General features: G+C 43.4%; 1 protein-coding gene across 1 annotated transcript in view; it reads left to right on the top strand.

Annotated features, from left to right (window-relative positions):
• RNF17 (ring finger protein 17) overlaps positions 1-24,906 on the top strand; it is a 3,777,565-nt gene that overhangs the window by 3,525,383 nt on the left and 227,276 nt on the right. The window contains exon 36 of the mRNA XM_069639339.1: positions 688-804. Coding sequence (XP_069495440.1) covers positions 688-804 — 117 coding nt within the window. The remainder of the gene's footprint in view (positions 1-687; positions 805-24,906) is intronic.

Raw genomic sequence — 24,906 nt, 5'->3', positions numbered from 1 at the left:
GTGGCCCTCTTGTGTGATATAAGAAAAATCCATGTACACCTCACACACCACTTATCTCTACTCTTGTGCTCAGCAAACTGGACTAATCGCACAAGCCTACTTCTGGGAATACCATTCTGTTCTTTTACTTTATTCAACAAAGTACCTCCACTTTGCAATGCACACCCTTTTGACCTTTACCTACAATCGCCTTGCTGAATGGCTCTCTTTAAATTCCTGCTTCTCATCTGTACATCCATGCATGGTTGTGCCCCCCACTACCTTACTGAATTCAACTCACTGTTTTGTCCCTCTAGAATTCTCCACTCCTTGTCTCATCACAACCTGAAGTCCATGCCTCTTCTCATGCCTCCTAAAGTTTTTGCTCATTTTCTGTACTTGCCCCACTCCACCAAGATGCCCTCCCCTGACCATTAAACCCCCACTCCATCAAGATGCCCTCCCTCTAGTCATCAAACCTATTTCTTCAGTGGGAAGCACCATAAAAAGCCTCAAACTGCACCTGCCAGCAATGTAATAAGCCCCCAAACTGCACCACCCTTCTGTCTAAATATACCCAGTAGCTCCAATCTCTGTTGTCTTGCATGTGGTTTTTATTGTTGGTTACGCCCTGCATTCTTTCAGTATACTTTCAATGCAAATCCTTTTCAGTTATGTGGTGTATAATTGAGATATTCATCATTCCAGGTCTTGCTTTTGCCAGAATTTGAGACCCCTTTGTTACCTCGATATGCCTTGCCACAATTGCCTTGCCCTGGACTACGTTTCCCTGTAACAGTTAAACATGTGGAGACACCCAATGAGGTACAGTGAGTAATGGGGGTTGCTTATTTTATTTTAATTGTAGTTACCTGTACAGTTAAGTGCCATTCAATGCAATCATGTCCTTTATTCATCACAAGAGCATACAATATTGAGAAATTAAAGATACTATCATACCGTTTTGTCGATCTAGTACTGCTTGTTTGTGAATTTTAAAAGTCCTAGTTGCAGTCTTTTATGTTGGAAGTGCACACAATCCACTGATTTTTTTGTTATGTTTAGGGTTGTGACAAAGCCTCCTGCTTGAATATGGGGTGACTTAAGGGGCTGTGTACCTCTCCACAGGATGATCGGTTTAGGGGACATAGGAGGAGGATCCCTTGCTCATCTCCACTTATTTCACTCTATAAGGCAACAGTAGTGACAGCAACAGTAACAATGTGACTGGCCATCTAAACCTTCCCAAAGGGGCACACTGTCTTTAGAGTGTCCCACCTGCCACGTCTTTAATGCAGACGTGTGTGCTTAGCACCCAGCGCTCCCTGCTTTTCCATAGCACCCTCATAGTGACTGTCCCTTTAAGGAATGAGACCTTGAAGCACTCCAGGATAATAACCATAAAGCAGGCACTGGAGAATCCCTGTGCCACACCAAAGCCTGCTTGGACATCAGGGGGCCTTTATAGTATTTTGTGTGACTTCACTTGCAGACTTGCACAGGCTCCATGCGTTTGCTGGAGTCTCTAGCTCAAGGAGCGAGTTGTGAAAAAGCGCAAGCTCCTGTAATATTGCCAGAAAAGCCAGGGAATCCAAACTCTTACACAGAGCTAACCGACATTTCCAAATACTAGCCTCAGTAAAGCCAAGCTTTGCCCCACATCTTTTTGGTCTCACTATCTCTTACATATCTAAGATTAGTAACATAGGGATCATCTGGGAATCTGACCTCTCCCTTCAGCTTATTTAAATGAACTATCCAGACCAACTTTTTTTGTCAACTCTAGCTTCTTAAATGGACCATATCATTCATTCCTTCCTTGGTTGGTCCACTCATGAATTTATTACTCAACTATGTCAATGCACTTTATGTTGGCCTACCGAGTCACCTTGTGCTTGAACTTCAAAAGATTCTGAATGCGTCTGTGCGCCTTATACTTCGGCTCCCAAAGTTGTCTGCCATCCCCCACTATCAAGGTTAATTTCATTGGTTTCCTATTCATAAAAGGATATGTTTCAAAATACTTTGCCTGGTCTTCAAACATATACTTGACTTACTCTTCCATACCTTGCCCCCCTTCTTAATTGGTATCAGCTAACCAGAGCTTAGTTCAGCTACAGGTTTCCCTGCTTGCCATTCTAAATTCACATTATCTAGCTAGAAGCAACAGACACTTTTCTTGTAGCCAGACTATGAAACAGTCTGCCCATAGACATATTTATGGCAGGGTCCCTTAACATCTTCCGCAAAACTCAAAATGTATTTGTTTTGCTGAACTGTGCTCCCCTCTATTATTTTGGCAGTGTACTTCTTATTGATGTATCATAATGCCCCAAGATACAGGTTTCCTGTCTGGTTTCCTTCGGGATATGCGCTGTCCAAATATCTCAAACTCAGGGAAACAAAACACATCTCCCACCGCTCCTTACAGAGTGCAGTGAATACAGAAATTAAATTCAAGGTGGTGGACCAGCCATTTAAAGACTTGATCAGCCTCCACAATTAGTTATTAAGCATACCTGAATCACTAGATTCCAGCCGCTCGGAGTCCCTCAATAATTTATCACCATAAGTACAGACCCTTACTAGGAGTCTGGCCTGGATGAGGGCTTTGACCACTATATAAACACATTTACTGAAGCATACAGCATGTGTGTTTGGAGAAGGAGCTACTAGAGAGACTTGGGAGACAGAGAGAGAAAGTAGCCTGGGAGATGAGAGACTCTACAGAATAGGAAGCCGTATGGAAATAGGTGAGAGAGTTGTCCAGAAGAGGGAGAGAACGAGGCTGAAGAAGAACTTATGGAGGAGGCAGGTATAAACGGGAGGTGGGAAAAGAACTGGAGGTAGTTGAACAACACCAGGAGGAGTCAATACAGAAAAATTGGAAGGAGGCAGACTGATTCCAAGAGGAGTGGGAAGGATGATTTGCGGAAATGGTTAGTGAAATACAGAAGGAGAAGGTGGCAGGAGAAAATCAGGAGGAGGTTGTTGAAGATCAGAGGAGGTTGGTGCAGAAGAGGTGGTGGGAGAAGGAAAGAAAAAGAAGTTTGAGGAAGATCAGGAGGAAATGGTAGAACAAACTCTGGGTTGTGCAGGAGAATAGGCTGAAGCTCAAGTTGGGTCCAAGGCAGGCGATAGGGAAAGGACTCTGACCCAAAGTAACAGACCCACAGTTGGACGAGGCACAAAAGCATGGTTCTGCATTGAGGAGGGGCAGTACCAGAGTGTAAAGATTTCTAGAAGGGAAGACCCTTAAGGTTTTGGTAAAGCTAGTCAAGCCACCTCCGCTCTACCTAGCACTCATTGGGAAATTACCATCGCATGCGAGAAAACGTGAACACCAGAGACCAATCCTAGGACTGAAGTAAGAGGTAGACAGACAGATCGGGAAAAAGAGAGAGGGAAGATGGTATGGGAAACCCCATATACCCGTGTTGCTGAAAGAACAAAATAGTGTGCAGGTAACACTAAAGCCAGATAGATGTCAGTCAAGAAGCAATGTTAACGTAAACAAACTGAACTAAATTAAATAAACTAAAGGAACCAATTCCTGTATGACCAAATACTGGGATACTTTGGGCAGGCAAGACCCTAAAGATAAGCATTGCTCATTTCTCACAGAATTTTTCCTTCCACAGATTCCTTATATTAAATATGTCTTTTCCAGCCGCATCTGTCTTCAGAATGTTTTTGCAAAAGGGTGCAGTAAGGCTCTGCCTTGGCTGAACCCATCGCTGTTGTGCGCCCAGACGCCAGATCTGATTTGGGGGCCATTATACTACGGTGTTGCCACACCCCATGACCTCAGTTCCTTTTTTTCTAATGGATTGTGTCCTCCCACGGAGTCCTCATCTTAGATATATTTCTCTTGCTTTAGAGGATCTCAAAAACTTCAACAGCAGTGGGTGCCGTGTGGTTTTGGCGTTGAGGTCCCCCAGCTCTCTTCATCATTGAGGCAGATGGGACATTGGCAACAGTATAAGGATCACGTACACTGCCTGGGACCTCTGTTTTTTTTTCTGCATGATCAGCATACTTCTCAAGAACTATCTTCACACCTCAGAACATTTTTGTGGCGTATTTGATAAAAGTACATGTTGATGTACCCTGCCAAGATGAAAATAATACACAAAGGAGTGGCACACTTCTTTGAAACTACCAGCATCTGTGTCCCAATGGCAAAAACACATCAATGTAAGCAAAGATCTCCATCAGACTCCCATGGAAATCCAAGCAGCAAAGAACTCAACTAACACCCCGGGGACACAAATCACGAACACTGAACCATCTCAATGATTGACTTGGCACCCATAACGCCTGCAGCAGCAACATATCGCAGGAACAGTACCAGGAGTCCCTGAGAAACATAAAAGCATCATGATCTCTTAGAACTTCAGAGTGCTCACCTTGACTGCTGCGAGAGGACAAAGCGCTCACACAAGCCTGATACTGTAAACCAGCAAATACGCTGAGGTGGCCCTTCTCTCCCTTCCCCACTCATGCCTAATTCCTTTTCTTCGTTACACCACACAGATATTCCATTACATCACACAGATATTTGTGGCCTGCTAAAAGTGGAAGCGGCCCCAAATAACGTTGACACCGGACATAGTGGACTATGCTGCGAGTGAGTCACCTATTATTTACGCAACATGATCGTCAATGATGACTCGTTCTGCCCCTCTAAAGATGTCAGCACACAGATGGACTATCCTAAGAAAAACTGCGTTGAGTCCAATCTTCAAGTGAACCTGACTCCTGTGAATTATAACAAGGGAACTCGGAGCAACCTTTTGTGAACGGCCTTGATAGTCCCGGGAGAAAAGGCAGACAATGTAAAAACAAACTGTAATAGGAGGGCGTGGGGACTCGCAGGCCACCTCTAAGATTGTGGTAGAGTACCTATTAGCAGATTGCGAGACACCCCTCCGAAACAGGATGACTATTTTGGCCCTGTTTTATGACATCCATAATCTCAGATTGATAACTATTTGTGATATTGATTAGGTTGACTTTATTGATGATCTTAGATGTGACTTAATAGCTCTAGACATTCCATCTTGTGTTATTCGGGATTTAGGTCAGTCAGAAATGTATAACTTTAGGATGAGGGGCTATGACATTGTCCTAGAGTCAGAGTGGGGTCATTGCTTGCATAACAGAAGCTTCTCCTGCATGGATCATTACATTGAGGGGTGCTCTCCTTTAAATATAAAGATAATTTGTAATGCTAGCGACAGTGATTTTTAAACACACAGGGTAGTGAGCTCTGGCAAATTGAATAAGTGGGGGGAGCCAGATTGGTTGTGGTTAGCAGTGGCCCTAAATAAAAACCCTTTCCACTTGCATAGAACAAATCAGAACCTTGAAAAAGGGGTCCACATTGAGTGACCTCTCATGGAACACTAGAGTAAATAGCCAACAACTAAACAATAGAGAGTTATGTGATACACTAAAGCAGTTCCCAGTAATGAGTCTGCAAGAGATATGGCTAACCTCTAGTGCTTTCCTGGACAGCTATAGTATAGGTCAGCAAATGGCGACCTAAGGCCATCAGGTGTCCTTCTGACGGCTGTTGAAAATTCTTTGGGTTGGACTCTTAAACACACCAACTCTAGTATGTATGGTATCCTTGCAAATTGGTTTGTGATTACAGATGTGCTTCCTGCTATTACCTTATTAGTCATAAATATCTAGCCGTCCAGAGGTTCCATCGTCCAATTCCTTAATAAACTGACATCTTTGTTGGAAAATTGATACTCAGCAGGCAGGGGAGGTTTTGGTCTTTTGGCTGGTGATTTTAATTCCCATCTATCGCCCAGAAGAGAATTTGATATGGATGAGGAGGAAATCTATACACAATAACTTCTAATGACACAGGTCACTTGTGGCCTGATTGTAAGCAAAAATGGGAATTGCAATGCTTAATTGTGAATGTTGTGGGTGATCTTTTGCTCTGCGATACTTAGCTACAATGGAGCCTGTAAATCTCGAATTTACCAAGTTCTGGCGAATAAAGATTTATTCCTTCGCGGCATTAATTTCCATGTCATTAATACAGGTCTGAGTGAACACAGAATGTTGATTGCGTTTTTCCTCCTCCCTCACAAGCAGCCAAATGCTGACAGGCCTTCGGGTGGCACTGTTTATTTGGCTGGAAATCACATTAAATGGAGTCAAAGAACCACCTTAAAATTTAACAATGCCATCGCAAAGGCACTTCACTCAGATTGGATTGATGCAAGAGAACCGTTCTCCTCTCACTCCACCTGAAATCTGTTTCTTAAAGATAATATTCAAGGCCTGACATCTGGGTTGGTGGTTCTGAAGCAACAATATAGACACACATTTGATCACAAAGTTTCACTGAAAAAAAGAGCCCTGAGGAGGGAGCTCAGGTGTATCAATCGGTTGAAATGTACTCCAAACTCTAAATTGAACTTGCTAAAATTACAAAACAGAGCGATAAAAATCAGATGAAGCAAAATAAATATCTGATGCTACAAAAAGAGGCAGTAAACATGCTTGATATTGTGCTAAGAAAGATGGGAAGTTTTGGTCCCTTATTAACAGTCTAGATCAACAGCAAGGCGAAATGTTGATAAATCCTACACCAGAAAATGTTTAGGTAAATCTTTGTCAAACTCTATGCTGACAAAGTTAACTTGCAAAATAAACCAAAGAGTTTAGTGGTACCCAAGTAGTCGCTTAACTTTGAGCTTGATGGTGTTATGTCAGCAATGAAATAGGCCACCCACTTGAGTGTGTTGGGAAGGAAATGAACCTATCTCACCCCGACTAGACTCTTTAGGGTAAGGCGAGCCCCATTTGGAGTCCTAATAGCCATGGGGAAAGGGGGCGGCCTTAGGGTCCCCACACAATCACAATACTACAAGCAGTATAGTCACCTAATCCTAGTGCCCGCATACAAGCAGACACTATTTTGTAGCTATGGCAGAAGCATAGGGCCTGCACGGCCATGAAGCACTCAGTGTATTAGACACAGGCCTCAAACTTGACAAGGAAATCTGAATAGGCCCACGCGCTGATGAGAGTGGCCCGTGCTGCAAACCTCCACAGAAACCCCTTTTGTTCTAAAATGGTTGCCAACATGTTGTTCCAAGAAAGAATGTGCCCTGCAAGGCCACGAGACAGCACCAAGCGCCTTGGTGTATGTATGTGTTATCACACACAGGCCAAAGCAGGCCTCCGACCCCCACCCAGCCAACCATGAGTTATAGCCCCTGTAACTGTCCCAGTCCTAAAACCCTTGAATTCCAAGATACCAGTTGACCACCGACTGTTAGGCAGAAACCTGTGCAGTTCCCTTAGGGACCACTGCAAAAGATTTAGGACTACAGGTGGTTGGCAGTAAACCCAATTGGTAGCAGTCTGTACCACCCAGATTTACCTGGTAGCTGTGGCTGAGCAGTCACTTCTCTCAAGATGAGTTAGGCAGTATATAGAGTATACACAATAGGTACAGAGATACAGTAGCACAAGCAAACACTGACCAGAGCTTTGGTGTAAAAGTATATAATTATTTATTTAAAGACACACTTCTAAATTACACTAGCACAAAAAGAGGTAAGTAAATTCAACACACAGTCACTATTATATATATACAACCCTAATTACTTATTAGACAAGTCTTAATGAGAAACACCACTTATTTTCAGACAGAGGTGAGCGCTTAACATAAGATGGCACTCTAATAAGTTATATAAAAAGGGAGGGAAAAGGCAGAGTTATGAATGCACACAAATTTCAATACTTTTCAAAGAACCTCAGTGAGGCAGGTTAGGCAAAGTCTACTGGAGAGCAAGGAAGTTCAAATGCCAGGCCCCACTCTTGTAGAGAGCAAGTGAAATGTGTCCAGGATCACACAGTGGGGTTATGCCCAAAGAGTCTTTGTAGATAGTTCACAAAAGATTGAGATCAAGTCAGGAAAAGTTAGTTAACAGGCCCCAGGCTAACCCAGGTTAGAAAGTCGAGGATTTACTGTCACCCCGAACGATCTGTCGCAAGGGAAGCCAGGCGGGACACAGTACCTGAAATGGGAAGAACGCTCCAGCGGGGGCAATTGTTCCTGGCAGCGGGTGCAAGTCGGTGTTTCGTCCAGAGGAAGAGGAGGTCTTGCCGTGGAGGAAAGATGAAGGTCATTGCACTGCCAGGGAAGAAACCAGCCGTGGAGTTTCCCGGTTACAAGGTACTACCCTTTTCTTCGCGGTAGTGGTAAACCGTGGTATTCCGGTTGCCGGGGTGCTTGGCACGGGCAAGGCGGCCAAGAGATGGTCCAGGAAGGCGAAAAGACGGGCAAACTGGTTATCCCCACCAGTCAAAGGAGGAAGACTCTCCGGACTGGAGATCTCCTCTGTCATCGGGAAAAGTGGTGAGACGGTTCAGCAAGGCTCCACCGGTGGTGTCGTCGTTGCCGGTCGGCTCGGCTTCTCCCTCCTCGGATTCTTTAGGTCCTGTGGCGACTTCTGAAGTTCCATTCCCCAAAGCCCTGCTTTTATGCAGAAAAGCCCCATTCATTCAGCCTAGCTGTCACTCAAACATGCTAAGTGGTGAGCCGGGCGGCTCACCACTTGGGCCAATCACACAAGAGTGCGACTTGAGTTGCCGAGGCAACTCAGTCCAGGGTGCCTAAACCCCCTTCCACACCCCATGTGGTACCCAGACAGAGTGGCACCACTTTTGGAGGCTTCTGTGGAGAAGCCTGCCAAAAAGTGGAACAAAGGGCTGAACTTGGGTTGGAGTCACAGAAGCGAACACAAAACGCCATTTTGGAACCAAGTTTCGGCAAAAAATACCAACCGGTGAATTTATATTAATTTAATAAACCGGCGGTATGTTCGAGGCTATTAAATCCCATAGGAATATATTTGCGGTCGAATATAAAAAGTAGTATCCACTGCCACCAGCCAAAACTCGGTCGGGGGGGACTGGACAGTGCCCATCTCGAACAACAGACCCCGGGACAATCGAATTGCCCCGACCAGTACGTCCACAATATGATGGTTTGTACTGGTTCTGTTCACAATTTAAGACTAGTAAAGCCAATGGTGACTTTACATGCCCTGGGAGACAGTAGTCAGTCCCAGGGTATGGAGTCTATGTAATGGCATGATTTGTATTACGAGGTACAGAGAGGGATAAATTATAGTTCAAAACGAGGGTGGAAGCCTTGGAAACCAAAAGACGCGATGAGTGAAATGTGTGTGTATATCAGTTAGTGTATCCTAGAGACTCCCCCAGTGTCAGTCTTTTGAGCATGCCAGGTGCACTGTATAATGGTAGAGTAGCACTATTTCTTAAATGTAGCTAATTGCTCCTTTGGCCTTGGTTCCCTGACGTTGAGCCCAGCAGACCCCACGTGATGGAAGACTGACGGACTGGGCTGAGACCAATGGCCTGGCATCCCCTATGTAGCTGGTCGCCCATGTATAGGGTCGCACAAACCAGCCACCCGGGTTTTACCATATGTAATGCTGTCACTGCTGACAATGAGCCCCCTTTTAAGCTTCTGTTTGTACCCTTTTTCCTCAAAACGTTCCTGGGCAGTGGCAGCAGAGTTCTTTGCTGGCACACCTATCTCTCTATAATTAATACTTGTGATCCTTGCAAGAGTCTCTTGGGCCTTTTTCCTTAACAGGTTGTATTTTTTTCTGGTGTGAGCATTTAGGGGCGTGCTTTCAAGTGCCAAGGGCTCAAATGGCCTCTCGGACATAATTTTGAAAAAGGCATCAGAATTGTGGGCTAAAGTATTTTATTCGCTATTTGTCAATATGGTCACCAGTATAAAAACTCCCCCTTTCTGGAAACTCTCTACTGTGATTCCAATCTATAAAAAAGGGAACAGGGAAGATCCTCTGAATTATAGGCCCATCACTCTACTGGACGTTGTTAGTAAAATCTTTGGCACCTTAATTTTAAAATGTAAAAAAATGGGCCCTGGATTCAGGACAGATAAATACATTTTATTCAGGGTTCAGACAACTAGTGGGCAGCTCCCTCAATAGTACATTTGTTACAAAATAAGGCATGTCCACAAATTCATCTATTGTCTACATATGTTTTGTTGATTTTACCTATGTGTTTAATGTAATTAAAAACTATGGGGTAAACTTATAATAATAATTTGTTTTTTATATAGCACTTTAATCTAAAGCGCTTTACATAGGACATATTTACATACATTACTATTATTACCCAATCGAAATAGCTACTCATTTGTCAGTTGGCCTTGCCAGGATTCAAACTTGCGACCTGCATAGCAAACACAGATCACGGCAACAAGCGTTTAATCCGCTGAGCTATTTTACCAGCTAAACTTGCCAAGTGGTGCCTGCCCGCGGGACCTGCATACTGATCCACCTACTCATTCTCTCACAGGTGCGAAAAGGGTACAACGTCATTTCATCGCCGGATGTTTTTTCGATGGGTTTTTTGCCGCAGATTCGCAAAAAGCATCTCTAAAACCCTGATTTTGCCACACTTCCTGTATTTGCCAAAATACCACACCAAATACCTGTAGGCTTCTTCTAGGATATAGATGTGATACTCTGCACGCTGCTTTGAATGCATGGCAGACGTAAAATAGCCTTGCAGACCGCTGACCAAAGTGGGACTCTGCCTCCCTGACTTTAAAAAGTAATATTAGGGGGGGGGGAGGCCAGTGACGCCTGTAATATCTGCTTGATAAGTGTTCTCTGGCAGTCCCGGATAACTTTGTGCATGAAACCTGTCCTAGACTGAATACGGAAGGTGTGAGCTGATGTCTCAGCCCTCTGAGCACCTAGTGAGGCGTATGGCAAAAGTCAGGACCTGAGATCTGGCCCTGGGGGAACGATCGCAACGGCGGGCCTAAAGGAGCACATGGGCGAGGCGGGCTTCCCAGTCAAACTGCTGAAGCTATGCAGTGATTGGTTGGTGGTGGCACTCCTCCCGGACTCTGGGGACCGTCACGGGTGGGACTTGGCTCCTGCGCCAAGAGGCATTGCGGAGGATCAGGAGGCCGACAGACCCATATGCAGAGCTAGTGGTGGCGGCCTGGGACTAGATGTGCCTGAAGCGAAATGCGTGGTCCCTTCCACCGAGACGAAACGGGTGCCTGCGAGCGCCACCCGGTGCAAGGTAAGCACAGTTGGAGACCCCATTGGAGACACTGACGCCAGGAGGTGTGCAGGAGGAACTGCCCCCGAGACACAGCAGTGCTGAGCGGCCTGCCTTGCGGTAGATCAAGAGCCGCACCAATAGCTTGGTCCCTAGGCCCCCGCCTTGGGGCCCCCACACAGTTGCAGTGTGGCCCCTTGGCATGAAGGTAAAGAGGAAGGCTAAGGGCCACCCGGTGCTTACATAAAAGAGCTCTTTGTGGGGGCCTAAAGATTGTAAAGCGAAGGCAGCAAGTTCATCACTGTTTGAGAGTTGGGTCGGACGGTGCTGCAGCAGTGTTATAGGCCCCATGAGGCCCCAGTGGAGGCAGACTTAAAGACCACTGCAGTGTGTGGCTACAATCTCTAATGATCCAGGGTGGGAAAGGAGACAAAAGGGTGCTTTTGCAAGCTTCCTAGCGAGGAAAAAATATTCCAGGAACCATCTGGTCCCCCACCAAATGTTGGGACTTGGAAAGATATCGTTATACAGCTAATGTTGCCAAAGAAAGCGTCAAACAAGACCAACCCCATATCATCGATCTCGGCACCCAAGCCTACGCCTAATAAAGGAAAGGAGAGTGTGGGCGATGGAGATTCTTTTTTTTTTTTTTTTTATAAAAAAAATTGTTTATAGTTTACATCAAATTTATAAACTTTTACAATTATTTCATCAACTTTAAAACACTTGATTTCTTAAAAGCAGCATACAGCATTTTCTTTCTTTGTTCACTTCATAATAAAGTTAACATATTTCACTTCTATTTTACGGTTTCTCAACGTTCATACAAGGTAGCATTTCGAGGTTTACATGGTTTCTTTCCATGAATGTATGTCTTACAAATAACCTTTTTCCCAATGCATAACCAAAGAAAACACCTATGTCATTCTTATCGCTAAGACATTCAGACATAATGATGGATATATCATTATAATGCAATTGAATAAGTAAAGTATATATTACATCAATTGCATCCAACTTTCACCCATATCAATTACTTTTCTGTCATTCATCAACTACAGACATATTTAAATCCAGATTTTTAATTTTCAGTTCCTCATCAATGTCGAATAGTAATCTTGACAAAGCAAGAATAAAACGAATACTTTCACCTTGCATGCTCCGTTCCCAAAAGGCGGCCCGTGCATTATATGTTAGGCCTGGATTAAATTCGCCTAATAACAAGCATCTCTTTTCCTCAAAATACGTGCAATAGACCACCAGGTGTCTTATTGATTCAGTTTGTAAAGTCGGATTACAAAACCGACAATTTGGATGTATAGTCAATTCGCCACCATGATTCCATTTATGAATACGTTCCAAAGTGGGGAATTGATTTAATCTGAATCTTAGATAGATATTACGTATTCTGTAATCAGGACATTTAGAAAGATATAGGGGACAAGTGCCACTCTTTCAGAGTCTACTTGCACACTCCATAAATGAGACATATTGCTGATTTTTTTCAATTATCATCCTCCAGTCCCATTCATACATTTTGCGTTTATTTTTGGCTAGACCACTTTCTAAATCCTCAATTGTTACTTCAATGGTGTCCAAAAGGGTATTCATTTGTTTTTTAAACAAATCCAATGATTTAACACCACCATTGTTTAATAAAATGTACAGATCTACATATAGTGAGTTTCTGGGTGGCAGTCGCATTTTTGTGTAGCTCATTAATTGACGCCATCTCCATTTTGCCGCTAATGTAGATAGCCCCAGTTCGTGGCAGATTATCGAGTTTGGTATCGATAGTGACAAGCACAACGTTTTTTTCCATAGAAACCCTTGAATCCCATTTAGAATCTGTTCGATATTCATTAGACAGATATCTAAACTATAGAGAATGATAGGTTCAACCTTTAACAAGTAGAAGTCCAACAAGGGGAGAATCGAAAACATACAGTACTTAGCATAGATTATCTTCATCATTGATAAGAGAGAGCGAGATTTTAAAGTTAAAAACTCCTTCCATGAATTCAGGGTATAGCTGTTAGTCAGAGGATATCCTAGGTATTTAATCGAATTTGCCATTTCAAGCCTACCACCAGCAATCGTCCAATAATATGATCTTATTCTTTTCTTATTATGGCAAATGATGATCTGAGTTTTTTTAGAATTTGCCATGAGATTGTGTTCAACAGCATAGCCATAAAAGAGATTTAATTTTTGCTGTAGTCCCGAGGGAGTCCTGTCAAACAAAATAATATCATCGGCAAAGCAAAGCCAATCTAATTTAAGGCTACCAAGTTTGATCGGATATATGCCATTACCTGTCCACAATCTATCCATATCGGAGAGGTATAAGTTAAACAAGATTGCAGCTAAGTTGCAGCCCTGTTTTACCCCAGTCTCGGTATTAATGAGGGACGTAAGAGTACCTTCCCTGTTTATTCTGATTTGGAAGGAGGTGTTAGTATGTAGCATTGCCAAAAGTTGTACGAGTCGATGAGGAAAACCTAAGTTCAACAATTTTTCCCAAAGCACTTCACGAATTACACAGTCAAATGCACTAGTTAAATCAAGCGATGCAAGGTATATTGGTCCGGACTCAGGTAATTTAGATTTAGATATAAAGTGTGAAAGGATAATAGCATTAAGGGATGTTCCGATGTTCTTTCTAAATCCAGATTGGAACTTTGAGTAAATATCATTGTTATCAATATAGGATTGTAGTCTTTGTAGTAAGCAAATGGCAAAAACCTTTGCGGAAGCGTCCATGAGGGCAATCGGTCTAAAATTTGCAGGATCGGTCGGATCACCCTTTTTATAGATAGGAATAATTATCGCATTCCGCCAAGAATTGGGAATGCAATTTGATTCCAGAATATTTGAAAATTTGGTATAAAGGATTGTAGCCCAGAAAATCGGATCATCCTTTAAAACACATGCAGGCAGCCCATCAGGACCTGCAGCTTTTGAAGGTTTAAGTAAATTAATAGCATCCAGGATCTCATCCATAGTTAGTACTAAATTATCAGTGCACTTTTCAGTATGAATGTTTGAGATGATTTTATGAAATTTAAATGGTAATTTGAATTTCTCATTCATGAATGATTTCCAAGTTTCAGAAGAAACCGAGGAACAAAAATCATGCTGCTCTCGTCCATTGGTATCATTAATAATCGACCAGAGCCTACGGGTGTCATTTCGAATAATGGCTTTCATGGTTTGCTGATTCTTCATTAGCTTAGTTCTAAATTTAATACTTTTGTTCTTATTTGTGTATTTTAGAAAGATTTTTTTTTTTGCATAATGAGTGCAACTCAATAGTTAAATTCAATTTGCGCAATTTTCTCAAACACCAGTTTTTTTCACGTTTCAGAGAAGCAATTTCAACATTGAACGTGTGTGGATTACTTAAATTATGCATCCCTGCATCGTTTATAATAGATTGAAGATGTTTTTTTATGATCAAATTGTTCCATTCCTCACGAAGACTAGCATTCTGTTTTGCATCCTCTCCTTTGGGACTTCTCCATAGGTCCCTATGGACCAGGAAGTTCAAACTTCTACATAAGGAGGGATGCCACCTGACTGAGTGTTGAATTCTCTTGATGTTAATCATTTTAAGGATAGAACTAGTTTCCAGAGTTGTAAAAGCAATCTTAACGTTCAAGTTTATAGGCGCATGGTCACTATATGGTGTGTCCGTTATAGTGACCCTACTCACGCGCCCCATAAGGTTGACTGAGACAAGAAAGTAGTCAAGATAAGATTCAGCTCCACCCCTCCTCCAGGTACCATTTAATACCCCGGTTTCAAAATCCACCGGGACAATGTTCCATGCTTTAAAATACTGCAGCAATTTATCACCCCTATTAATTAGGTTGATTTTATGTTTAGAACTGCAAATTTGTCTATCACGTAACCCTGAGTCAATGCAAATAGAATTAAGATCCCCACCAATCAGTATCGAATAATTAGGGTTTCGTTCCATAGCAACCAAAAAAATCCCATCTATTAGATCCAAAAGTGTTTCTAAGAGACAATCAGCAGGATTGTAGTAAACACAGACCAAAAGATATATATACTCGGGATGTTCGCACACAAAAAATTCAATTACTAGTAGGTTATCTGTTGCATATAGGGTTTTCGCATTATGATCGATAGAGTTACCAATCATGATTGCTACACCTCCCGAAGGACGACCAGCTTGTCCTTTGCGAGCAGGTACACTGATCGTATTGAATCCATCAATAAAAAATGAATCTAGACACATTGTTTCCTGTAGGAATATGACCATAGGCGATTGTATACCCACAGAGACTTTAAGCCAATCGCCAAGGTTTTTCATCCCACAGCAATTCCAAGAGGTGAATTTTAGTTCAACCTCATTAGGATTGTTTTTTATTTGTCGCCATGTCGATGATGGATGTCATTAGGGGCCCCAGCCAGGTTATATTGAATGCTACACCTACAAGTGTAGTGATCTGTGTGATAAGATCTGCTGCCTGTTCTTGACTACCAGCATGTCTTTTATCACCAGATTTGCTCACATCCAATGCAGATGGCGCATCCAAAAAAACTTCAGCTTCTTCAATAGATCGGAATAGAGATAGTTCCAAACCACGCAACTCAAAGTCTTGCCTGTGTTCCCACAATAGCTTCGTAATAATTTGTGACTGAGGAGCACATATCATACGCAAATTGTTATGATTTGCAAGCCTAATCCATTCAATATCGTTAGAGTTTAGGGTTCTTAATTGCGGACTCCCTTTAAATATGTTATGAAACATGAAAGATCTGTTTAATCTTTGCTGACCATTCATCTGGGGATCACTCTGCCAACCCAATATGTAGCGTGTGTCCCTTGAAAAGGAGCACTGTTCCCTAGCTACCTCTAACTTTATATGTGCCTGGTGAGCTTGGTTTTCCAACTCAGTTTCTTCTTGTATATTGTTCGTTAATATGTTACTCAATTTATGGGTACTTTGTTCTTGGTGAGAGGGAGCGTTTTCAATGCTTTCCAGAATATTTTTCGTTATCGCATTGACCAATTCAGTTCTTTCATCGCTTTGCTTAGTTTCATTATCCGCATCATTGTTTTGTGATATTATCCGAGTATCCTCTCTTGTTTTCTGCAACTCCTTAGCAACAAGATCACTCACAGTCGAGTGTGAGATTTCTTTATGTTGTGTCTTGGTTATTACATCATGATTAGAATCTGTTCTGCTCGTCTTTATTTTAATAACAGGGTAGAAAGCTGAGAGACGCCCTTGCTTCTGAGCATTAGATTCGTCAGAGACCATCACCGTGTGGCCATCCGTATCTTTTTCAATACTCTTCCTTCCCATAGCTTTTAATTTCTGTTCATTTAGAAGCGCCAGATTTAGCAATGCTTTTGATTCATCGTTCAGTTGTAGGAGATCAATCACTAACTCGTTGACTGACTCGTTTTCATTCATCACATGAGTGTCAACTTGGCCATCATTGGAAATATTCTGTTGTCCTTGATTGCTTTCTTTTTTTTTTATTATTATTTTTTTGCACTTTTGAGGACTCTTGAATAGTCTGGGCAAGAATTTTTTTTTTGTTTTTTTGATTTACTTTTTTTAGGGCTTTTAATTGTGTACGTTTCATCTTTCGAGATATAAACGTTGTTGGATTTTCTTCACTGAGTTTAATTTTACTTTCCGGGTTGATTGAATCATTTTCTCGAGAATCAATCTTGTCAGTGTTCAATTTATCACCCCCTGGCTCTCCATGATCTGAGCCATCACCCATTATCAGGTCAACTAGAGGCGTGGGACTATTAATGTCCACATCGTGATTTGCCTCAGTTGTAATCGGTGGGGCAATCTCACCAATGTCCATTTCACAGGCCTGTCGTGCAAGACATTGTTGTACTATTAGGCGATATAACACTTCGTCTATTTTTACAGAGTTTGCCTGGATTAGTTTTAAAAGCACATTCGTAGATGTTGTAGGTGCTAGATTTTGAACTTTTGACCCTAGAGTCAAAACCTTTGCATATGATGCTTCCTCAGTCTGAGAGGAGGTATCGTGTTTTCGTGTTTGTATGGATTGGGCCATATCTGTAAGCCGAGAGTCAGTCAGCTTAATTTTTTCGTTTTGACACGTAACAAAGGCCAACATAAAACCCTCAATTTTACATATTTTTCCCGACAAATCTGCCAAATTACTCGTGATCGTATTTAAATGAGCATGTGTAAGGTCATGGCCCTTATCTAATAGGTTCAAAATAGAGGTGATCACCGGAAATGCTGCATTTTCATTACCCGTAGTTGATGGATTGAGAGTACTGTTTGGAGCTATGTCAGACTGATTATTCATTGTGTCTTTGGTTTGTTGACCAATTTCATCAACACCCCCTCCACTATTCACATGTGGGGTTCTGGGCGGATGATCCCCCGAAACCCCAATTCCAGAAATTTCCCCCATAATTTGATTTGTTGGTGAACTAGTGGAGGGGCCTATAAGTGGTGGTATCAGCAGAGAATCATGCTCAGAGGAGCACGCAACATGTGATATATTTTCCTCATTATGCAAGTAGATGCTTTCAATGTCCCCAGGATGCAATAATGCAGGTGAAGAGGGCCCTAGGGAGATGCGACAGCGTTTTTCCCATTCATTTATTAAAGCTGGCGCCATAATAGAAACATCTGACAGCTCAATTTTAGTGGTCTTAAAAGATGAGGGTGGGGGATTTTTCCCCTTAAAAGGAGTCGCATATATGGGCATCTTGAGAGTAGTCCCTTTTTGTGCAGTTCCCAAAACGGTTACTGAGGTTGCATCCAGTCTTGTCTCTGTGTCATCATTAGGTTCGACAGACAGAGACTGGAGGCTATAGGGTACCGTATTAGCATCCATCACCCTTTTCCTCCCATGTGCCTTAAACGATGTTGGCACAGATTCGTTTAGTATGGAATCATGTAATTGAATAGGTACCTTACCATCGAGTACAGTATCTGTTTTATCTTTAGTAACACTCTTTCCATTACGCAAACTTCCAACCATGATCAAACAACAGGATTAATATTATCCCAAAGTCACAACGTGCGAGTTGCAATAATATGGAGAAAAAAGCAATAAAGAAACAACGTACCTATATATAGATCCACCCGACACTCGCCACACCGTCAAACAGTCCAACAGTACACTTTCGTACACTTCCGGTGCGCGCGCGGTGCGCGTGACCGGAGTGTTTGTAGTGGTCAGAGCCAATCAAAATCCAGGAGGGAGGAGGGACTGATGACGATGTGGGGCAGTGTCTAGGGAGGGGTCAAAAGCGAACAAAGTATTTTAGTGAACACAAGTTCTCACAAGGAGAACAACTCTCAAAAAGTGCTGCCTTCAAGTACCACTAGTAAGTACTTTTTGCAAGTACTTATTCTCACAAAAGATAATTACTTTTTTTTACTTTTTTTTGTTTTTCCTCGGGAACTAACGGCGCGGGCAGCGTGTTTAGAGGGACACGACCCTTCCTCTTGCAGACTAGTGATTTCCAGCAAGTCCACGAGTCCACCGCTAGATAGTCCAAAAAGTCCAGAGCACGCCGACACAGCAGCCAGTCCAACAGTACACTTTCGTACACTTCCGGTGCGCGTGACCGGAGTGTTTGTAGTGGTCAGAGCCAATCAAAATCCAGGAGGGAGGAGGGACTGATGACGATGTGGGGCAGTGTTTTTTTTTACTTTTTTTTGTTTTTCCTCGGGAACTAATGGCGCGGGCAGCGTGTTTAGAGGGACACGACCCTTCCTCTTGCAGACTAGTGATTTCCAGCAAGTCCACGAGTCCACCGCTAGATAGTCCAAAAAGTCCAGAGCACGCCGACACAGCAGCCAGTCCAACAGTACACTTTCGTACACTTCCGGGCGATGGAGATTCCATAATGGCGCAGCAGGCACCGTTGGACATGGAGAAGGCAGGAGCGAATCCACTAACGAAACATGAATTGTTGGAATACCTGGGAAACCTGAGGGATGAACTCTCCCATACAGTAAAAAAGAAGATTCAAGAAGCAAACAAAGATATCCAGAAGTCTCTGATGGACCTGTCAAGTGAAATGAAGCAAGTTAACTACATGATGATCGATGCAGAAGATTCGATACAATCTGTTCACAAAGTTGTTAAGCATCTATAAGACAAATGGCCAGCGCAAAACAGAACATAAATTCCCTGGTTGCTGCCTTTGAAGACTTGCACAACAGGCTTAGGAGAGAAAACCTAAGGATCCAGTGCTGGAGGAAGGCACTGAAGGGACACATGTTAGAGGCTGGGTACTCTAATTGTTTAAGGAAATATTCCTATAAATTGCAAGTAATTACATCAACTCGGGTTGGGTCCACGGGGTCAGGCCGCAGCGAAGCAGTCCCAAGATGCAACTTCGCAATATACTAATGAAATTCTGTGCCTATACCGTCAAAGAGTGTTAGGGAAAATTCTCCAGAATGGCTAATTTCCCTTACCTAGTCCCTCAGCAGCTTTGCTCGATTTCTAGGATTTATTTTTTTCACCTGTTAAGAGTGTGAGCCTTTTTTCCCACTCTTACATGTGTTTTGCTCTGTGTGTTTAACATTTCTTTTTGTTCATAGACTGTGGAGCCTCACCTACTCCACAGGCATCATCCTTTTACTGTGTGTTACACAGCACCTTCAGTGCAGTGACACAGGGTTGTCTTTTAGACTTCCCAACTCAGACTCCATTTTCTGGGACTGACTACTGTCTCCCAGAACATGTAAAGTTGCCATTGACTTTATTAGTCTCTTTAAATCCACAGACCCAGTACAAACTATCTTACATAGAGTACTGGAAAGGGTTAATACTTATCCCTTCTGTTTCTCTTGGAGCACTGTTTCGCTCCCTTTTCATCAAGACTTGGCTGGTGGCAGTGGTAACTACCCTATATTTCCTACCGCGGTTATCTTACATAACGTTGGTATTGTTTTAGGCTATCTTGGTAGCCTTGAACTTAAACCCGCTAGACCATTTCTTTTTGAAAATGTCTTTCTCGTGTTTTACTCTGCACGCCAAACCAGGTTTGGTCCCTTTGTTCACCGTCCTTTCGCTGGCTTCTACGCAGAAGCCCTCCTTAGGTGCCTGAAAGTCTGGGTAGACAGGATGTGAGGGAGGGGTTTTAGGACCCCTGCCACGGGTTCCCTTGGTAACCCAAGTCGCACTCCTGTTTGATTGGCTAGGTGACTGTCCCCCCAGGACAGCCACCCTGCTGTGTGATTGACAGCCAGGCTGTTTAAATGGGGGAAAACTGCATAAAAAGCAGGTCTCTGGGTCTGGAAAGGCAGAGTCGCCACTGGAACGAAAGAACCAACGAGGAGCTGACAGAAGAGGGCCCCTACAAACGACTGAACCGCCCGGTGAAGCCCTGCTGCAGGTCCGAATCTTCAGACTCCAACGACAGAGAAGATCCACCAGGAATCTTCTTCCCCTGATCTGGTGGGACCAACCAGTTTGCCCAAACTTCAAGCCAGGACTCCCTCCTCTGGTCGAATTTGCTGTACAGAGCTACAGTGAAACGGATAGCCAGGAAGATCAGACCCTGCTTAGGTTTTAAGGAGTGCACCTTTTTTTTGTTGCTTTGCTCTGGTGCTGGTTTCTTCCCTGGGCAGTGCAGGACCCTCCAGTCTTCCTACTTCATGTCAGTCCGACAGTCGCTTCAGGAACCGTGAGCCTGCACGACCTGCCAGGAACGTCCGCCTCAGCTACAGCTTCTTCTCCATTTAAAGGTACTGTGCAAATCCGGTTGTTCGTTTCGTCAAGCCGCGGTGAAGGTGTGTGAAACCTTTCGCCAATCCGAGGGCTTGTCCTTCTCTACTCTTTAAACAAACTTTTCTACTGACCAACTTTGTCCGGAACTCTTGGCAAAGACTTATCGCCAACTACCCTGAACTGTGTGATCTTGAGCAAAAGACTTTTGCCCTAATGACTTTGGCCCTAAGCCTTTTTGATTTGAATCCATCCCTGTAGTTCCTCTTTCTAGATTGCCCTGCTTACTTACCTGTTGGTGCTGCTCAATTTTAGTCTAACCTTGTCCTTCCCTCCCTTTTTAATTACTGGTGTGCCATTTTGCTCACACTTCATTTTGAGCTTAACTTGTCCAGAATCTATTGGGAGTGGTGTGGTGTGTTAAGAGTGTGATTTTTTTCAACTGCTTTATTTTAGTGAAATGTTTTACAACTTATGTGTAAATAAATGTATATTCTTTGACTCAGAAACCTTGAGTCAGTGTTTGTTTGAATCATAGTAATTGCTGTCCTTTGTGTAACTATTGATACTGCTCACTTGCTCTTGAGATAAGTCTGGCTGCTCAGCCATCGCTACCACTTTACTGTGTAGTACAGGCTTGTACCAAAGGTGAATTTGTACTGTCACTTGTAGTCTTAATTGTGTGTGGTGTTCCCAAAGGGTACTGCATATAATTTTGCCTAACAAGGAGGATAATCTGCACACCTCTCGAGATCTGGGAACTATTGCCTACCAAGGCCAGAAGCTTCTCATCTATCAGGCCCTGGCCACCATCACTCTGCAGAAAGGGAAAACTGGCAAAATAGGTTTCCCTCAATGTTATTTACTCTGTTGTCTCCCAGTGTTCCCAGAAATCTCTCGTACACTAAGACTTAATAGGAGGCAGGTCTCCTAACTTCATCAGTTCCTGTACATTTTGTCAAAGTTCCAAATAAAGAAAAGGTTTTTCCTCCGGCAGATAACAAAACATTTCAATTCTCTCAGTGGTCCTAGATGAAGGGATATCTGTTTAATCTTCCTCCCTCAACTTTGTGCGTGTCTCCCCACGAGATTACAGTCTTGTTTGATTCTGATTTCCCCTAGGGATGATTCCTTCATAAACTCTCAAGTTCCCAAAAAAAAGTAAATTCTCTCAGTGGTCATAGATGAAGGGATATTTCCTTAATCCTACTCGGCCAACTACGTGGGTCTTTCCTGACAAGAGTCCAGTCTTGCTTGATTCTGGTTTCCCCTTAGAATGATTATTTACTTGCTTTATAGGGCAAGCTTGGCTCCCTTGTTTCTCTTGATCCCAGTTTCTCGCTTGATTCGCAGGAGTATGGGTATCCCCTACTAGTATATACTCATCCACCAAGTATGTGGGTCTCTTCCCCATGCGATTCCAGTCTTGCCAGATTCTGGTTTCCCTTTGGGATAAATCTTTACTTAAATTATAGGAACCCCCTGGCTCCCTTGATTCTCTTGCTTCTAGTTTCTCACTTGATTCATACAGGTATGTGTATCCCCTCCTAATATATCTTTGTCTTGGATTTGGTGTGCGCTTTTGGCTGATTCCAAGACTAGGATTTGTACGGCTCCCATAGCCACTAGTAGTATTTGTCTGTCTTGCTCTCTAGACCTTGTTGCCCCTCGTAGGGATCTAGATTCTTCGTTCTCCCATTCTCACAGTTTGGTCTCTGTGCCCCCTACTGTGGGCCACCCGCAGCATTTAGCAGATCGGACTCCCGCATGGTGGGTTCGCCTCAGTGACGCTGGCTTAACACATCCCTTTGGTCAAGCCCATTGAGAGGCCAGCATTTCCTTGAGCCAACTGTTCCAAAGCACTTTATACAGTATTTGGAGCTCCACAGCTGACCGTCAGATCCACTTCTGGTATTCCCATATATGCAGAAAATGGGCCTCATTATAAGTGTGCGGTCTGGGAAAAATGCTGGTAATTCCGGCATTTTTTCTGGACTGCACACTTTAAGTTTGCTGGTGGGGGCCACTGATCTCCCGGCAGGTCCTACTGGCAAAAAAAAAAATGCCTGAATCACTGGCACTGTTACTAACGGTAAGGCAGGTTTGCCTGCAAACCTATAAAGAGGGCCAATGTTTCAGTTGTAGGGAGTTCCTTACCGGAATGGGCTTGCCTCCTTAGCCTCAAAGGGGGTGGCTCCCGCCTAGGATGAAGGGACGAAACCTCGAGATCTTAACAGGACCAAAATCCAGGTAGACTGATTTTAACAACCCTTACCCAGCATGGGGTCTGGCATGGATTCACATGCTCCTGAATATTCCTCTTCGTCAAGCTGGGAATCCTCAATAAAAAAGAAAAGCATTTTCGCTTCAGCTTTAAAGCTGCATTTATCCTCTAAACCAATCACTGTCCCTTGGGTCATACTGCCCCCTTCGAACTACAGTTGTCTCCCTAAGCTACACCCCGTGGCCATCTTCAGATTTTTACAGCACGTTTCAGTTTTGGGGAGTTCTCTAATTGTGCTCTTTGAGGTTTTTTTTACTATTTTGAGATTTTCAGATTTACAGATGAACTTGTTCGTTTTTTCTCTGATTGTCCCCCGGTCGCTCGTTGATGGACTAGCGACAGCGGGGAGCAGTTGGCGGCGAAGATCTGTTTCATCTCCAGTTCTGAAGCTTGGGCCTACTTTGCGCCTTCTACGATGTCCAAAGAGAAGAGGAGCCTCTTCAAGCTGTGTGTGAAATGTGGACTACGCAATGTTTGTTGAGGATCAGCAACTCAAGTGCCCGTATTCCCTGCATCCGGACCATGATGAGGACAGATGCAAGATTTGCAGTGGGTTTTCAAGGAATACAAGGAAAGACTGTTACAGCAGGTTGCTGACGTGGCTCAAGTTGGGGAAGGCCTCTGACTCGACCTTCGGGCACTGTCATGCCTCATGCAGGACCGGCTTGTCCCATGCGCATGCTCCTTCTGAGAAGAGTTTGAAATCCTTTGAGGGCATTCCTTCACAGGGGGTCCAAAAGATGGCTAAGCACCATCCTACGGATCCTGCTAGTGTTGCTGCGGCTAAATGACCCAGTTCTTGAAGGACACATTCCCATCCCCGTCTACATCCACAGAGAGCCTGCCAGTTAGGGGTGTTCCATCCAAGAGGAAGTTCCTGACCCTGTCGAAGCTTTGATTGCTGTCCTCAGACAAAGCTGCCAGGGATAAGTCCTCGGGTGGCTACTCTCATCCACCATCAATGATATCTTCATTGTCTAAGACCACAGCACCATCGACTGCTTTATCGGTGTTAGGCAGAATCCTGTGCAGTGCCCTTAGGGACCACTACACACAATTAAGACTACAGGTGGTAATACAAGTTCACCTTTGGTACAAGCCTGTACTACACTGTTAAAGTGGTAGCAGTAGCAGAGCAGCCAGACTTATCTCAAGAGCAAATGAGCAGTAGTAGAAATTACACAAAGGACCACAATTACTGTGACTCAAGCAAACACTGACTCAAGGTTTTTGGTTGAAAAGTAAAAGTACATTTATTTCTAGACCATCTGTTTGCAAAACACTTCACTTCTATTAAATTAAAACCACACGTAAAATACACTACACACAACCAATTCTCTTTGTGCAGATAAACTCAAGGTAAGTACCTTATCATTTGACAGACCGGTGTTATGAAACAAAAGGCGTTACCGGGAATACATATGCGATTACTTTTTGACAATAATGACAGTTCGGTCTTACTAAAGATGCGCGTATCCGTGGGAAGAAATGTTACCGGAGTTAAAACACACTTAGCACCTGAGTTAACAAAAGAGAGTTGGGGACAAAAATCATAGGCAATACTTTGGTCAAGACAGACAGGATCAGAGAACACTTTCTGACAAGAAGATGAAAGTCAATAGGCCTGCGCCAGTGTCAAGTGGAACCGGGTTCCTGTTGTCGAGGATCACACAGTCAGATAGTTCACGATTGAAGATTGCCAGGAGTACTTGGATATTGTCAACCGAGGAAGCAAAAGTTATAAGAGGGAAGGAAGACGAGGACAAGCCTTGGATGAAGAGAAAATGTTTCAC

Source organism: Ambystoma mexicanum, chromosome 7q, assembly GCF_040938575.1.
Source record: "Ambystoma mexicanum isolate Mex_15411 chromosome 7q, UKY_AmexF1_1, whole genome shotgun sequence".
NCBI classification, from domain to species: Eukaryota; Metazoa; Chordata; class Amphibia; order Caudata; family Ambystomatidae; genus Ambystoma; species Ambystoma mexicanum.
This window is presented reverse-complemented; position numbering and strand designations above follow the sequence as displayed.